Raw genomic sequence first — 17497 nt, forward strand, 5'->3', positions numbered from 1 at the left:
TTCATGAGCCATTTAATTTAGAATGCACAAAGAGTAAGCGCAAAATGACAAATCTGTTCCCAACATTGTAGAGTTAAATCACTCGGGAGCATTCTACAACCAAAATTATTCTTTTTTTTTTCTCTAGATGTGAAGATATCCTTGTAAACCAACAAACCAGAAAAAATTTGTTTTTTGAGAAAACAAGCAAAAATGTACAGAGATGGGATTTATTCAGCTTGTTTTCACCTTATAAAGTGGAATTAATGTCCCAAAGAGAATATATTAGTTGACATGGATAGCTCCAAACTGTAATTGTCAAAAAGTTGCTTTTTTTTTTGCAATTAGAGGAGAGGACAAACTGCAGTTGACTACCTCTACAGATCAAATGAATGCTGGAACACAATGCAGAATAAAACGTTTTACGGGCGACTAGCTTGAATTTGTTTTCTTAATTTACCTAGTTGCTAGAATTATGATGTATAAACAAGATGAGATGAGACTTTCTTTTCTTTTTGCTTGAGCATTTTTTTATTTATGAACAAAGCCTCGGGAATAGAAAAATGCGAGCTCTTCATTGGCCAATTGGAAATGCTGTTCTTGTATGCCTGAAAAAATCCATGGGCACCCTTTCTTGTAGGGATAAATTAACATTTTTGGGGCTAGGAAAAATGCGTCAACATGGCTTTTAATGAATGGGCACGCAGCCTGACTCAAAAATCAAATTATACATTTGCATTGATATTTTCGGAAAAAACGACATTGTTAATGGTTCTCTTCAACAGCACCACGCAGATTCTTGTTCACGTAGTACATGCACTTTGCCACTCGCATCCTTTCATTTATTCCTGTATTATCTCACACATACTTATTAGCGCACAGTTATTAACCTACCACAGTGTGTATGTATACCACCCGACATAGGCAGAAGGCCCACCCCACTTTGAACAAACCGTGCAAATGTGCCTGCACGGAGTAGAATAAGTTTCATGTCTGACTCATGGATTTAGTGGTCTGAGATTGTATTTCCATCTACCTTTTCCTACCTGAGTTAGTAGCTCCTGGTAACTCGATCGGTGACGTCATGGGGTCTCGTGATGTCATACAACCCACCGACCATTCAGCGTCTGGCCATAGTCATATTTTACTCCCAACATTCATGTCCGATGTTCCGGAGAACAGTGTCTTTACACGCGTTTAAAAGGAAGTGTAGAATGTAAGAGTGTTAAAAAGGAGTAGAATTTAAATTTTCACAATTCCTTGGAGGAGTGTTTCTGAGGGTGGACCATGGTGGGCACGGATATATCTTCATAAGGAAATGAAGGGTCGCAAGCATTTAGGCTGAATCCCTTCGCGCCTTTCCCTGCTGTATTTGGCTTGACAGCATGCGTAAGTTTTGGACAAACAAACAAATTTTGAGTTTTAGTCAAGTGAGTGATTAAGTTAATGTGTCTGCATTAAGCACATCCTCATAATTATGTGCCACATACTATGGTGTAGTACGTACAACCATACAACGACAGGCGACGTAGACTGCTGCAAAACTGAGCGTCACATTTGTTGTTGCAAGAACGAGATGCTCTGTGGTGTGTGAATTACTGCCAGTACATGTTGTGCAAATGGCAGGAGTTCAGGCGGCTTTTCTCTAGCTTTTCGCACCAAAACAGCCGATCGTAGGGCTGCTGAAATCTTGTATCCAATAAAAACCAGCTGGTACTCGGTGGAACTGTGCATAATATTCAGAACCTTCGGAATCAGAGTCGTTCTTTTTCCAAATAATTTTGAAAAACGCGCTTAAACTTTTATTATCATCATTATCACAATTATCGCAAATACACTCATTTTAGCTGTTCTTTAAAGTCCTTCAAGCAAAATACTTTCAAGTATAATTTTTTCGGCTAATAATGTAAATCATTATGCCATATTAACGCTAAAAAGTTGGCATTTTTAATAATGTGGCGCTGTCAGACATACTTATTCTGAAACTTGCAGTCATACTACGTCTACAGCATTAAGGCAATTAAGGCACTAGAAATGCGTGTGTTTATCTGTCTATTGGCTGCCCACGAAGCCACAGGTGATTTTTGTAAACACTGGCATCGAGAAGCTAGCGTTGCAGCAGTTGACACCACGCCACGATGTGAAAGCATTTCCGTTCACTAGGCTGCGTTTTTCGTCACTGCAAGCCCGTCATGACATTGTTGAGTGTATGACCGGTGCGTCCAAGGCTGCACGATGTGGATGAAACCGGAAGAGATCCTTCTGGCAAACGCTCTTTGGTAAGCTCGGACAGAGCCTGACTCAATTCAGCTGGCATTCGCTGCCGTCATTGCGCTCTGCGGCGAGTAACGAGCCGATTAATCATCCTGTCGAGACGCTGCTAAGCCAGGCGGCTTGCGTCGTCTCTAGAGATCCTCCCGTGCTTTTTTAGTGTTGCCCCGACGCACGTTCGGCGCGTGCTACGATGTGCGGCCAACGTTGCGCAAGGTTTTCAGTTTGGGTCATGATCGAACTAGTCGAGGCCGCGTTAAGCCCCCCTTGCGTAAGCAACGTTCGTCGGCTAGTTGGCATATGTCACCTGGAACTTAATCCGCGACTCCAGCGGGGTTTGAATTTCAGACGGCTTTCGTTCAGGATTGAACACCTGCATGTTCACAGCTGCTCGAGGCTTTGTGCTGGTTTATGGAACCGCAGTCCTGTACTACGTGTAGACGCAGTTACTGTCGTCAAACAGTAGCTACAGGTACTGCACATACAGCGCGTGGTTGTATCGTCGATAAGCGTGGTTATTTGCTGCTGATATGTGTCCCCCTTTGCAATATCGCGCGCCTTGTCTGTTTATATCTCCTGACGCGTTACCACGCGCGAACGCTGCTGATATGCGAAAGTAACAGGCATGTAAATATTGGAGCGACTGAAGTCGAACGGCCGACGAAGCATTGTGTTTCGGCAAACTGTGGGGTACAACGGTTTCGGTTGTGAACTGCACAGCATTATCAGCCGCTCATTTTTTGTAAACGCCGACTTCACGCTTTTTAAGTGCTTGTGTGCATGCTTCCCAACTGGCTGTAGGAAGATCTGACTTAAGAGAAAAAAAAAATTAATTGGTAAAAAAAAAAACTGGTTTCATTAGTGTTGAATGTGCCAATGAAAGGCGTCGAACCAGTGTGACACATACCGACTAGGTAGAAAAAAATATCTGCCGGGCTTTGAATTCTTAACATAGTCGCTGTGGTACATGTCATTGTGTGGTGTGCAAGTGTCTTGAAGTGCCAAATGCAAGAAGGGCCATTATGTGTTGTGTGCCTAAAAAACATTTATGAAGCCATCAAAAAGACTTGCTTCATGCTAAAATACATTATCTTAAAGCATTCGCAATTTTCGCACGCCTGCATGGTGGCCTCCCACTTCCCATTTTGCTTAAAAAAAAAAAAATCTGCTGTGGGATATATCAGAATCACTGTACAGGGTTACTGCCAGTATCAAAGGAGGGCAAGATAAAAAGCCCCCCCCCCCCAAAAAAAAAAAAATAAATAAAATAAAAAGACTGCCTGTGAAAGTGTGAGATAAGATAGAGCTGAAGAGCTATTTGGTGGAGTGCATTCCAGTATTTCTGGTTATCTTGGTATCAAGACTGGGAGCAGAGCTTCCTCATTAAGGGTATTACAGCAGGGATTTCTAAAGTGTGCTACTGCACTCTCTTCTCACCGAAACATTTAATATCAGGAGGGAACACATTTGCATTTAACAGGTTGAGGTAGAGAGTTGTTTGTCTGCAAGGAATGAATGAATGAAATTTACTGGCAGATGAAGGTTTGCATTTTCATAGTTCGGGAATATGGAAAAGAGGATCTGCTAAGTTAGGTAATACTAGTTTGATTCATGTTGTTAGAATAGCATGATCCAGTTCCTTGTCATAGGAACACAAGTCAGAAGAAAAGCAGGAGTAACCGATTAAGTGGAGTGAGTAGCCCCAACCACACTGAAGACACTTTGTCTACCCATGGGCAGCAAGGTCTTCCTCAATATTGTGCAGGCTGAAAGAAAGCAGTTGATTTAAGGCATTGGCATCTGCAAGAGCACCATGTTTGGTACCCAGGGGATTCCGGTCTGAACTGGAGTACCATAGCCATATTATGTAAAATAAGTCTGACTCACACTTACCATGGGCAAAAAGGCACAAGCTGTTTTGTGCAATAAACAAAAATTCTCCTCATATCTGTTTCAGGTAATGATAAAAGCTTTGACAGTGGATCTAATTGGCTCTCTGACATTTCTTGGTGTGCAAGAAACGGTTAAACCTAGCACAGATAGATAGCATAAGTGGAGAACAAACTCTGTTAAGCATTTATTTTGCGCTGCCTGTGTGCACTGTTTTGACACAGTGTTTTTATATGCATTTGCATGTGCTGTTTCCGAGCAGCCATTGCACACACAGTTCAGTAGTTGAGGTATGGAAATGACGAGGGCGCATGTACTGATTGTGTTACTACTCCAGGTTTTTGCTGCACCGGGATTGCAGGTGTTATACGGGAAAACTTGTGACACATCGTTTTTCTTGCTGCGAGCTTCACGAGTCTGTTGAAGTAATAATGTAGAAAAGTCTTTGAGACATCCAATAAATGAACTGAATAGAAAAGTTATTTAATGTACAAAATGTGTTAATTAATAATAATGACAATATTAATAATTAATGTAATTGCAGTGTACACATATGGGCCTTCCCGAGGCAACAACAGGTGGCTTATGGGGCAGTGCCTGTGAGCATGGAACACGTCAGATAAAACATCACCGATCTATTTTACATCACGAGCCAAGAAAAAAAAAGTACATAAACAGAACCATACAGATCTGAGGTGCCATTCTTTCTGGCTACCTGAGAGAAGACACTATTTGGCAAATAATTACATAGAATTACACTTGTCACATAGAAATAAAAAATTTCTTCGTCATGTCTGGTCCTTACTTGGCACAAAATTAAACATTCATGTAGATGCAGTGTTTTTTATGAGAGCATATGGAAGTCAAAATTAATTGCTCCACGAATAACCTAAGAATAGCAATTTCCTTAAATAACATGATGAAGGAAGGCATATGCGAGCACAAAAAAAGACTAGCGATATCAGTTGTTGGCATGCCATAAATCACAGCTCAAATTATAGATTATTAATAAGCCATCAGCCTAGCTGTGCCAAAATACTGGACAGAACCATATAGCACAAAAAACTGTAAAGCAATGCATACGCAGTCATTTTCTGTGCTTCAAAGGTTACACCAGACGCACTGTTTTGCAATGACATCCGCAAATGTAAGCCAGATGGCTGTTCTAAGACGTACTTGGATCATTAGAATATTTTGCTGAAGTCAGTTGTTGCAAACAAGGAAAATATCCAATTATTTCATGCACGTTGATGGACATTGTATCTTGTAAGCAGGGATGTGATAATGCTAAAATTGATTGTACAAATGCTTTTCTACAAGCTCGATATTTAATGTGTGTAGATCAAAACAAATGAACTACAATAACATATATAACTATGACAGTCATAAATTTCATGACTTTAATAGGAGCAGCTGTTCTGGTTGTTCCAAAACTGAAAACCCGATGACGACGAATTCAGTAATTTAGTGAGTTCAGTGGGGAGGAATAATTAATGCAACTTGCAAGCGGGCATTGTTACTAAATAATGAAATGGGTTGCAAAGCAAAATAATATCAATGGATTGACAAGACGGAAAGGGAATTTTATACAAAGTATAACTCCTGTGTTTGGGCAGTAACCAAGTCATTCGGTCATGTGAAGCGCATGACCCTGTCCATATTGTCGCCGTTACTCCCAGTCCGCCAAAGCAGTTGAGCATCCTCCCAATTTCCTTTTGCGCTGCTTCAGCACAGTAGGTCAGCAGACAGCATTTTGTAATTTTTGATTGCACTGTGATTACACTCTAAAGTATCACACTTCTGTCGTATGCATAGAAAGCTTGACGTTCCAGAAATGGTACTGCAGCTTACAATTCAGTAACGCTTCTCTTTCTTATTTTGGGTGTAGCTGCCTTGATTCATCTTGTTTTATTCATTGGTTTCGTTCTGTTTTCTTTTTTGCATGATTTATTGGTCCCAGGATGACCCTTTCATTTGTTTGTTTGTTTGGCATAAGCTTGTTTCGGTTTTTCCAGTGTTTTTATCAACCTCCTCACTTTCACGATATATCCTCTGTGTCCTGGTCTGGTGGTTCGTGCCAAATTTCACATAGGAAAGGGGGGGGGGGGGGGGGGGGTGCTGTTGCAGTGTGCATGAGCTTTATTTTTTTTTTTTTTTTTTTTATTATTATTGTGCTGTTGCAGTGTGAATGTGTTCTTAATTTTTTTGTTTTGTGGCCTCGACAGGGGAGATTTCTGTGGGTACTGCCAGTGCATGACGGCACACTGATGCACCACTGTCAGTATTCACTCAGTTTGCCGAAGAACAAAATTTCGAGCTTGCATTTTGGTCACTTCAGACAAGTATAGCGACCCGAGCTACCACACCCAAGCTGTCACTTACAGTCGCCATTTTAGCCAATCAGCATGCACACGAAAGGTTTTATGGTGTCAGCGTTTAGTCAAAATTCAGCTTCAGTTTAGGCTTCCTTGTTTTGCAGTTTTATAATTACTTCTATTCGGTTCTTGAAGAGTGGCTTTTTGTACCTGAGAGCAGCGACTCTAAGGAATGTGATGTGATTATCAAAGCCAAAATATTCAAAACATCCTGTAGTTACCGCTTAAACTTTGCTTTTTTCGCAGTTCTTTATTATATTAGTCTGCATTCGGTCATTCGATGACAATCCCCTTGTTCAGTGTCCTACCTCAGGCCTCCAGTAGTGAATAAATGTGTAGTCATGGAGCTGACTGAAATATGGTTAAGTGAAGATATATATGATTATGACTTCATCCCAAACAACTGCAAAGAATTCAGAGTTCTTTATTATATTAGTCTGCATTCGGTGACAATCACATTGTTCAGTGTCCTACCTCAGGCCTCCAGTAGTAAATAAATGTGTAGTCATGAAGCTAACTGAAATGTGGTTAAGTGAAGATATATATGGTTATGAGTTCATCCCAAACAACTGCAAAGAATTCAGGAAAGATTGTATCAAAAGAAGTAGAGCAACAACCATACTGCTTAAAGCATCTTTTCAGCTTTTTGATTACCCAGCATCTCAAAAGTTGAGGCAATGTTTTGTGAAGTGTATAATAATATCAGGTACATCCTTAGAACTGTTTCAGACCTCGTAACTCTTTGTGTCACTATATTGCACCATTTAAAGGAATGCAATTGGTGTTATGTAAAGTCAGCAGGAACATTAATTATTCCGAATGATTTCGACTTCCCAAGCATTGATTCCTTTCAAATCAATTAGCTAATGCTATGAAAAATGAAATGCTGGATTTCATTTCTAATTGCGATTTCCTACAAGTTATAAATGAGCCTGCTAGGCTCCAGCACAGTCGACACCAATTCTAGGCTTTTTTTTTTTTTTATATAAGTGGCAACATTGTGAAAATGTCTTTCATTGATTTACTGTTACTTTTCTGGTTGTCCAGCAGTAGTCGTCGATGAAATGAAATTCAGATGACATCACTCTGGTGTACAATGTCATAGGCATGTAAGGGGATGCCTATGACATATAGTCCTGAATGATGAATATACTACGATTCTTTACTCTTATAGTGATGACCAATTCAGTATGCAACATAGCACGACTTAGCACATTGAAAAAACAGTAACCTAATGTAAGGTGTATTCATGGTCAATGAAATGTAATACGGCTGAACAGTTTACAAAGTAATACTCTGTAAATTGGGTCTATGTAGTTTGTACAAACATTAATGCCCAGTAGTGACTCAGCCATGAAGCAACGTAGCATGACTCGGCACTTTAATAATCTGAATACTGTAAGCTACAGAGTTTGTACACTTGTTTGCGTGGCCATAACTCTAATCATTATGAAAGTCATGTGGAGAGTCTGAACAAGCATTGTACCTAGTCATGACTCATAGTCATTGTCAGCGTTTTGTGTTATAGATATCCAGGAAGACCTGTAGCTATAATCCCTGGATGATTAATAGAGAGACATAGCATTTGCAGAGCAGACTTGATATGCCTGAAGAAACAAGAAAACGTGCCCACCTCTTCCACAGCTACACTTAACGAAGGCCTGTCACAGCAATTAAAATATTGCAGTGCACGTGAAACCAATGGATAACCTCAGTTTGTGTCCCACAGATGGCGCATACTGGACATCACATATATATATGTATACCCTTTACATAGAAACGAATGCCCCTTGCAGGTAGGAGAACAGTTCTTACATGGATATACATAGTGAAGATGAGGTTCCTAGGCAAACATCTGTTAACTTATCCAATTATAACTATGTGCACATACAGAACACTGCCCAATAATAAGCCTTGATTGACCATGGCCTTTGTTGTTACTCTTTGAAGAGGAATGGGAACAGAGAGGCTAGGTGACACGGCCCACTGCCACTTGTACTGATAAGGGGCGGTTGATTCTTTGTTCAGCAGAAACAACCCATGTTGCATAATACTGGAAAAAATGTACTGTGTTGCACATATGCAGGAAATGTATTGACTGCCATCTTTTCTTGACTGAATCCTAGCCTATGGGAACTGAGAAACGGGGTGGGGGATTCCACCCTTTCATCAGCCTGCTTTTAGGCCGTATTGTCTTAGTTGCTGTTACTGCTTTGTATTTTGTGACTGGGCAAGGAGAGGGTGAAGAGTGAATGGGTTGATTTCATGTTTCAGTGGAAAGTCGAGCATCGTGCGAGGTGGCTGATCTGTGGCTGAGCTATTGCCAAGGTGACACCATTGTAGCTTTTTCTTCATTGCTGAGGAAGATGTTTGCCAAGTACAGCAACAACATGAACATGAACATCGTACAGAGTTCGGTACTGTCGGCAACCCCGGTTGCAAATGATGGGGGGTTGTGACTTGACAGGTTTTTTTCTTATCTTTATAGTCATACCCATTGTACTTGTGTCATTATGTATGCAGGGTGACGGAGCAGTCGAACACCTTCTTCACCTTGCAGAGGCGGAAAGGACATGGCACTAAGGGTCTATCATCCGTCCTCGTAGGAACTCTTGACTCAGTGTTTGATAGCAAGGTGAGCACTTGCGCTGTTGTGTTGTTGTTTTTTTCAATACCCCCTCTGTGAATGCTAACTTGATCACTCTGTACGAGTGAGGTAAAATCAGTGGCAACACAGTTTATTTTTGTGGTCATCATCATCATCAGCTGAACTATACCCACTGCAGGACGAAGGCCTCTTCCATACTCCTCCAATTAACCCAGTCCTGTGCTAGCTGCATCCGCTTGACCCTGCGAACTTCTTAATTTCATCCGCTAACCTAACTTTTTGCCGACCCCTGCTAAGCTTTCCTCCCCGTGGAATCCAGTTTGTTACCCAAAGCAACCATCAGTTATCCCCTCTTCATACTGCATGTCCTAACCATGCCCATTTCTTCTCCTTGATTTCCACTAGAATATCAGTAACTTGAGTTTTTTCTCTGACCTACTGTGCCCGCTTCTCATCTCTTAATGTTACCCCTATCATTTTTCGTTCCATAGCCCTCTGTGTTGTCCTCAACTTAAGTAGAACACTTTTTGTTAGCCTCCACGTTTCAGCCCCGTAGGTGAGTACATGCAAAATGCAACTGTTATACACTCTGCTCTTGAGCGATACCGGTCAGCTGCTAGTCATAATCTGCGAGTACTTGCCAAATGCGCTCCATCCCAATCTTATTCTCTTTGTTATTTCCCTTTCATGGTTCATGGTCTGGATCTATGCTTACTACCTTTCCTAAGTAGACATATTTGCCTTGCCTAACACCTTTCTTTGTGGGAATTTTGTTAGTTTCTTGATGCAAAGCTATGGTTGCTGTGCAGCCACTATAGATATCTTCCAGTACTTTCACATACAGCTCGTCTACACCCTGATTTCACAATGCCAGTATGACTGCCGACGTTTCTACTGAGTCAAATGCTTTTTCATAGTCAATGAATGCTATGTATAAGGGCTTGTTATATTCCGAACATTTTTTTATCACCTGGGTGATGGTATGAATATGATCGATAGTAGAGTACCCTTTCCCAAAACCTACTTCAACTGTTGCTTGATTGAAGTTCAAGATTGTCCTGATTCTTTTAGCAATTACCTTAGTAAACATCTTATATGCGACTGATAATAAGCTGGTTGGTCTGTAATTTTTCAAGTCCTTAACATTCCCCTTCTTAGGAATAAGAGTAATGCTAGCGTTCCTCCATGACTCTGGTACCTTTCGATGACACCGGGCATTGTGTATACAGGGTGGCCAGTTTCATAGTTTCTAAAGCTTTCTTAACCTCGTCCTTCATCACTGGCGGAACATCTGACTGCTTTTCACTACTGTATGTCTCATTATTGTCCTGACTACTTCATCTACTATATAGATCAATACAGAACTCCTCGGCTACTTTTACTATCCTGTCCATATTTGTGATAGCGTCGCCTACCTTGTCTCTTTGCGCATACATTTGATTTTTGCCTATTTCTAATTTTTTCTTCACTGCTTTAAGGCTGCCCTCATTCTTTAGAGCATGCTCAAGCATTCTAAATATTTTTACATAATAACTTGTGCATTAACATTTCACTTTGTTCATGTAATGCTTTGTTCTTGCTTTGGTTTGTGCACTGGAAGCTGTGTCAGTACTTTGATGACTTGCACTGCATTTTTGGCCTTGCATATTTGGTAAGAGCAGTTCTGTGCCTTTGTTGAGCAACATTTGATCAAATTAATATACTGAGGCAAACAAGTGATGGAGATTGTTTGCTTGTGACAGCACTTGCAACTGCATCTTGTCTTCTGCTTTTGTGCTTTTCTCTCAGCTCTCACAGTCAATCATTGAGCATTACTGGATGTCAGAATTAAAAAATACTGTTTCTTTGTGAGAAAAATTATCATTATTACAATGCATCTGTTTTCTCTTCTGTAGTTTGTGCACAATTCATATTGGAGGTTATTTCTGAGCCATGTGGAATTCTTGAGTACAGAATCTTGAAACAGTCTGTTTCAGGTAGTCATGAGTAAGATCCTGCACATATTTTTTATGCTGCTGTTTCCTAGATGCACAATGTTTAGCCAAGTCAGACTGGAGTTAGCTGCTTGTACAGATGCTCACGATTCTGCTTCCAGTCCAGACAAAATCTAAAGCTGCCTGGGTGCAGTTCTGAACTTATCAAGTCGAAGAGACCAAAGGCCGCCCATTTTGGAGGTCATGAAACATCACTTTTGTATGGGTGCGTCTGAGATGGTGTCACATTTAACAGAGTAATAAAAAGGACCCTGTGTACAAAATCACACCAATAAAGGTGCACTTCCATGTTTTTAACTCACACCTTTCAGAAAGTTCAATAATGGATGCATTGGGATAGTGATGCACCCTTTAATGGGTGCAGTGCTGCTTGCGGCACCCATGCAAAGAATGTCTTAGTACCTCAGTGCACCCTTTCTGGAGGGTGTAAGTTATAGACACTGAAAGGGTGCAATTTGTTTACACTGTATGATGCAAATGCCTAGTGCAGGCAGGTTCAGGCAACTATATGCAATCGTTGCTGTTTGACGGCTTCTGTGAATAGTTGCCAACTGTTCCTTTGCAGCCCGCCCCATATAGGATATTGCACCGAACACCTCTCTCAGAAGTCAGCTATGGTGAGACACTTTCGGCTTTTTCTTACCTGCAGGTGGCATCAAGTAAATGCTCGTTAGGGTAATGTACACAGGTGTAATGTATAAAGGTGTAAAGTGACCTTCTCACACAGTTAACTACAGCATGAGGCCCTTGCTTCATGTTCACTGCCATGTAGTCAAGTATGAATTAGAAACCTTTGTTCATGGTCTGCTATGTTGCTCACACCTTAGCCCTTGAAAGCATTTGGATGTTTTGCTGTATTTGTTTGTTTTATTAACAAGACCTGCAAGTTATCTATTTATTGACTGATAGTAGAAGGTGCTGTGAAATGATGTTGGGGTTTAACCCATAGTTTAATTAGTGAAGCAGAAAGCATGAGAGAATAAATTGAAATTGGAATTGTTGAGCATAAATTGAATGTGACGATAATGTTTGTTGTACAGGTCTGGTTAGATATAAGAGTAACTTCCCATCATGTATTTCATTAAAATTTAGTAAACTTTTCACTTTGCGTTCTGTGCACATTTATATATTTCTTTTTTAAGTGCTGGCTCTTGAATTTTAATTTGAAGCAAGTGCTTTATTGCGCTTATCCTGAGCCTGCGGTATCGCCTTCTCAGTTTATGGTATTTCACTATGTGGACACATTATCCATGTATAATTGCAATGAATCCACGGGGCGCAGTGCTCAAACGGCTTGCCTCGTTATTTTCCAGTTGTGGCCACGTCATTGTCGCGAGAGGAGATCTTCCAGAACTGGACCTGGATCGAAGAGAACCTTCTTGAGACTCTCAGTGAGTCAACACAGCAGGCCGAGCATCTTAAGCACTGACAAAAAAGAGAAACCACTTTCATACATTGCATAATTATATGGCCAGGGAAATGCAAAGTGAGGTGATGATTATGGTTGGCAAGCACCTACATAACTAAAATGGACTGCTGAACTTTTTAATGACTGCAGCTAGCATATGTGTTTATATTGCAAACTTAGAGGCAGTCTTATTCCTGCGCAATTATATTCGATAAGATTCCTTAGCATGCAATAGTTCGGACCTTGGTGATACGAACCTGGCTGATACGAATTGCTCAAAATTCCGTGGCCAAAGTTCATTGTGTACGTGCTGAATTTCAAATGTTCCGACAACTCTCCTGTACCGTTACGGATGGTACAAACGCATCAGCCACAACTGCAGCCTCGAGAACAGCACGCTAACCGCATGTTGTCAACTTTAAGATCACTAGCCGCTCTGTGTGCACGAGGACAGTTTACGGCGGCACATGGTCGACACATTGGCGATGTTGCGATCACCAGTTGCGTTAACTGCATGAAATAGGAGGGGGGGGATATCTCGCAGCATGCATGCTCTAGAAGGCTTCCTCCTCCCTCTCCCTCTCTGTTTTAAATATAAAAATTCATGCTAGCTGCTGTAGTTGAAGACGTTCATTAATCGGTTTTATTCTGTTGTTCGATGATGGTAATTATGCCTCGCATTGTTGGCTGCTTGGATTATAGAGTTTAACGTGCTAAAGTGACTTAGGCTGCGAGGGACACTGTAGGGAGGACTCTGAAAACTTCGGCCACATGAGGCTCTTTAACGTGCACTGCCATCGCACGGCACGCGGACGCCTTGCTTTGCCTCCACTGAAAGATGACCGCCATGGCCAGTATTGAAACCGCATTCCTGCATTCATCAGTCGAATACCTTAACCACTGACCATCATGGTGGTACTCTCCTCTCTTCGTTCTCTCCTGGCTGTTTAACTCAAGTGCATAATTAGCGAGCAATTACTGAGCTGAGTAAAGGAGTAATTACTCCCTTATTAGAAATCTACTCCACCTTGAGGAGGTCTCTCAAATATTTGACCAACCGTGTGCAGTGGTGGATTCTGCGTGCCTATCAGGACCTAACTTTATGAAACCTGTTAAGCTCAACCTTGGTCACCCTATGGATTGAAGCACACTAATATGGGCAATCGCGGCACTTCTTTGCGACATTCTTGCTGGATGTTGGTCAGATGTTTAGGGTAATTCCCCAAGGTGGAGTAGATTTGTTATAAGGGAGTAATTACTCATTGACATTCACCCAAGCGCAAGCGCCCCGCCAGGGTGGCGCAGTGGTTAGGGCGCTCGACTACTGTGCCCAAGGATGCGGGATCGAATCCCGGCCTCAGCGGCTGCTTTTCCGTTCAGGCGAAAAACAAGGCGCCCATGTGCTGTGTGATGTCAGTGGACTTTAAAGAACCCCAGATGGTCGAAAATTCCGGAGTCTGCCACTACAGCGTCTCTCGTAGCCCGAGTCGCTTTGAGACACTAAACCCCACAAGCCAATCCACCCAAGCACAGCCATACAGCTTCAGAGGACAGCTATACAGCTTTCTCAGAAACTTTTTAGTTAAAGAAACATTCGTCCTGGTCGCTGGGGTGGATGTCCATAATTCCTCCCTTATTCTTGCTGGATGTTGTAACTGCCAGTATTTGAGGAGGCACCATCAGTTTCTACAAAACATTGCGGTTGTCATAGAAGTGAGGGAACAATTATTGCCAGTACTGCATCAATATTTCTAGAATTCAATTAACTTTGTCTTTTTTTATTACTATTATTGCTCTTTGGTGTGCTACAGGAAAATAGGCAGACACTGCTTGGACCCATAGCCAGCGACTAGTAAAGGGTCCAATGAAAAAAGTACACGAGTTGCAGGCACTCATTCATCAAAGTTAGACATCAAAAGAAGGAACTTTACAATAAACGTGGAGAAAGTTAGTTATCGCTTATACATTCATAATATTACCAATGAAGAGAAGAAAATATAAACTAAAACCTTACAAATGAAACAAAAGCGCATAGAACTTATACAAGAATTAAAGCAACAAAAGATGAATGCATAATGTCTTCTCACTGTAACAATACATAATGTCACATGTCGCAAAGAAATATCACATATGATAAAATGCAGGTGTATGTAGGAGTTATATGGGTAATATCAGGCGAGCGATGTAAAGTTACAGTAGGCAAGTGCAAGTTTGGACTCAAAAGGGTTTCATTCATTTTAAGGTAGCGATCTTTTATTGCAGTGCAAAAGTTCTTGGCCTGCTTTATGTCATAGGGTAGAGAATTCCAGATTTTAACGCGTAAACTGCAGCATACGCTCACCATAAACGTTTCTTTTTATGGGTAAATTAAATTTTCCGTACGTGTGGCTTCGGGTTGCACGTGACGGGATGGGGTCTAGGGGTAAAGAGATAAAAGCACGCAGACAGAAGATCATAGCTTATCATATGCTTGGTATTCAAGTTTGCCACCCCCCCCCACACACACACACACTGTTTTTCCGCAGGGTCGTTTGACTCTGAGGACGAGGCCACCGAATTCGTGTGCTGCAAGATCCGCAGCCTTGTGGCCCAACGGGAGGTGACCCTGCCGGAGGTGGACCAGGACAACGCCCAGTTCCGGGTCAACGCCAGCCGCTTCACCACCGTCTTCAACCTGCCCCCACAAGAGAAGCTAGTCAACTGTGAGTGGGGTGGCATTTTTTTTATTGTTATTTGAAGAAAAAAAAATAGAGATGCATACTCCACAGCACCGAAATTCTTGCCTGCTGTTCTTGATACCTTAACTACTAGAGAGATTTAGTTTACCGTGACCTGCGATCCATCACAGTGACCCTTTACCGCGCGTAGGCGGGGAGCACCACAAGCTGATTGGTCCCGACATGGCAGGTCTGCGTGCCGACATCCAGTATGTGGCGCCATCTATCGGCGTGAAGGGGATCTGGGCATGCGCAATGGAACGCGCCGTGGCAAATCACGGTAGCGGATCGCGGTTCACAGTAAACTAAAACTCTGATATCTCTAGTGAGGTCTACAATGGGGCTTATGGGAAGGCTTTCCTTGGACAGAAAGTTTAGATGGCAAAATTTTCTGCAGTAGCAAGACTTTCTTGTTTGTCGGTGTTACAAAACAAGCTGTGCTGCAGGGACGTCCTCTCTCTGTATTTCATGTGGCACTTTGAAGTTGCTGGAAACACATTGTGAGCATGGAAGGTGTATCTATTGTTTGCATATCTAGTTTTAAAAAGTATTTTCTATGCTGGCATAAACGTGTTAGTTTAATCGTTCTACACCTCTTGAGGGTAAACACAGTAAACAACATGTATCTGCTGTGACAATACTACAAGAGTAGGTAAAAGAAAAAAAAAGCAGCTGTGGTTCTACTTGTTATGGCAGAATTTCCACTAGGCAAGGGAGACCTTGAGCAGGAAAAGAAGCCGGGCTTCAAAACCGAGCCATCATTTGTGCAGCAGTTCGGCAGTTGTCTTGACGGGTATCACAGTTCTACTGCCTTGGACTAATAGAGAGATTTAGCTTACCGTGATCCGCAATCCGCCACCGTGACCCTCTGCCGCGCGTGGACGGGGGGCGCACAAGCCTATTTGTCCCGACGCAGCAGGTCTATGTGCCGACATCCAGTATGTGGCGCCATCTATCGGCACCAAGAGACTCTGGGGATGCGTAATAGAATGTGCGGTGGCGGATCACAGTAGCGGATCGCGGATCACGGTAAACTAGAACTCTTAATAATGTGCCTGTCAAACTTCGAAATGTGGGCCTTTGCGGCTAGAGGATTGAGCAGTTCTTCCAACCCATAGGGAGGTCTGCTAGCTGGGCTCGTAACCAAAGAGTAGGGCACTTACCCGTGCGGCATCTTCCGTTTTTGGCAGACTACTCATGCAGCTTCTGGAAGGGCAAGCTCCCTCAGCAGGGATGGCTGTACCTGAGCATGCAGCACCTGGCCTTCCACTCGTTCCTCTTTGGCCAGACCACTCGGCTGCTGCTGCGGTGGACCGACATCACGGTCAGTGGCACCTTCATGGCGCACTTTCGTCCCCGTCGTTTCTTGTCGATGGCATTGGGATCGGTCGACTCTTGGTCGTGAAACTAGCAACGTAAGCTTTTGTGCTGGGACGCACCTGGCCACACTGTGGCTGTTTCCGGCATTTAGCGGAGAGGGAGCTAGGTGATGCCGCGAAGCCACCATCGCAAGCGAATAGAGGTTAGTGTTTCGGGAGTGCCCGGAAGTGCGTGCTAACGGGGGAGGAACGTGTCCTAGTTGGTATTAAGTCATGTTGCGTAATAGTAATTGGGCAATAAAAATGTAGCAGAAAACTGTGCCGCTATACATATTTTTGCACTAAATGTCCACAAACAGTATGCACAAGGGTAGGTACCATGTCTTTTAGTCGCACTGTGGGCTGGCAATGCATACCTTATGTGGACCACATGTTGTCATTGTTTTTTTTTGCACCTACACAGCACCCATCAGTGCCTTCGCATCTTGTTTTACCTGCATATCTACGCATCAGTAAATAAATATATTACAGAGTGCTGCCTTGAAGTTCTTAATATTAATTACACATCTTTTGTTTTTCATTTTTGAGTTGTTCATAATCTTAAGTGAGGTTGTCGGTAGTAGAACCTCTTTACAGTGAAGTCGCTAAGACCGGCAAAGATCTTTACTATATCAGGGTCTTTACTGTATCAGTTGTTGGCGATGATATGGTCCTAAAGATGCTGTTTGGTAATTAAATGCCTACTTACGGAACACATCTTGTTTCTTATCGGAAAAAACACTCTAGAATACCTTCCATCTCTCTCTTAACGTCTCTTCATGCCATTTTTTCCTTTAATAGATTTTTTTTTTTTGTCTTGTGGAAGTACCCCTTTAGCGTGAATGCAGTGTGGCTATGAATACGACTGAATTTGATTTCATGTGAAAACCAAAGCCT

General features: G+C 42.2%; 1 protein-coding gene across 1 annotated transcript in view; it reads left to right on the plus strand.

The window, feature by feature from the left end:
• Positions 1 to 2028: 2028 nt before the first annotated feature.
• Tbc1d8-9 (TBC1 domain family member 8/9) overlaps positions 2029 to 17497 on the plus strand; it is a 65819-nt gene continuing 50350 nt past the window's right edge. The window contains exons 1-6 of the mRNA XM_084604231.1: positions 2029 to 2258; positions 9039 to 9150; positions 11683 to 11734; positions 12431 to 12508; positions 15051 to 15227; positions 16433 to 16566. Of these exons, the coding sequence (XP_084460357.1) occupies positions 2215 to 2258; positions 9039 to 9150; positions 11683 to 11734; positions 12431 to 12508; positions 15051 to 15227; positions 16433 to 16566 (597 nt within the window). The 5' untranslated portion in view covers positions 2029 to 2214. The remainder of the gene's footprint in view (positions 2259 to 9038; positions 9151 to 11682; positions 11735 to 12430; positions 12509 to 15050; positions 15228 to 16432; positions 16567 to 17497) is intronic.

Source organism: Amblyomma maculatum, chromosome 5, assembly GCF_055883805.1.
Source record: "Amblyomma maculatum isolate TAMU_Amacu chromosome 5, ASM5588380v1, whole genome shotgun sequence".
Taxonomy (NCBI): domain Eukaryota; kingdom Metazoa; phylum Arthropoda; class Arachnida; order Ixodida; family Ixodidae; genus Amblyomma; species Amblyomma maculatum.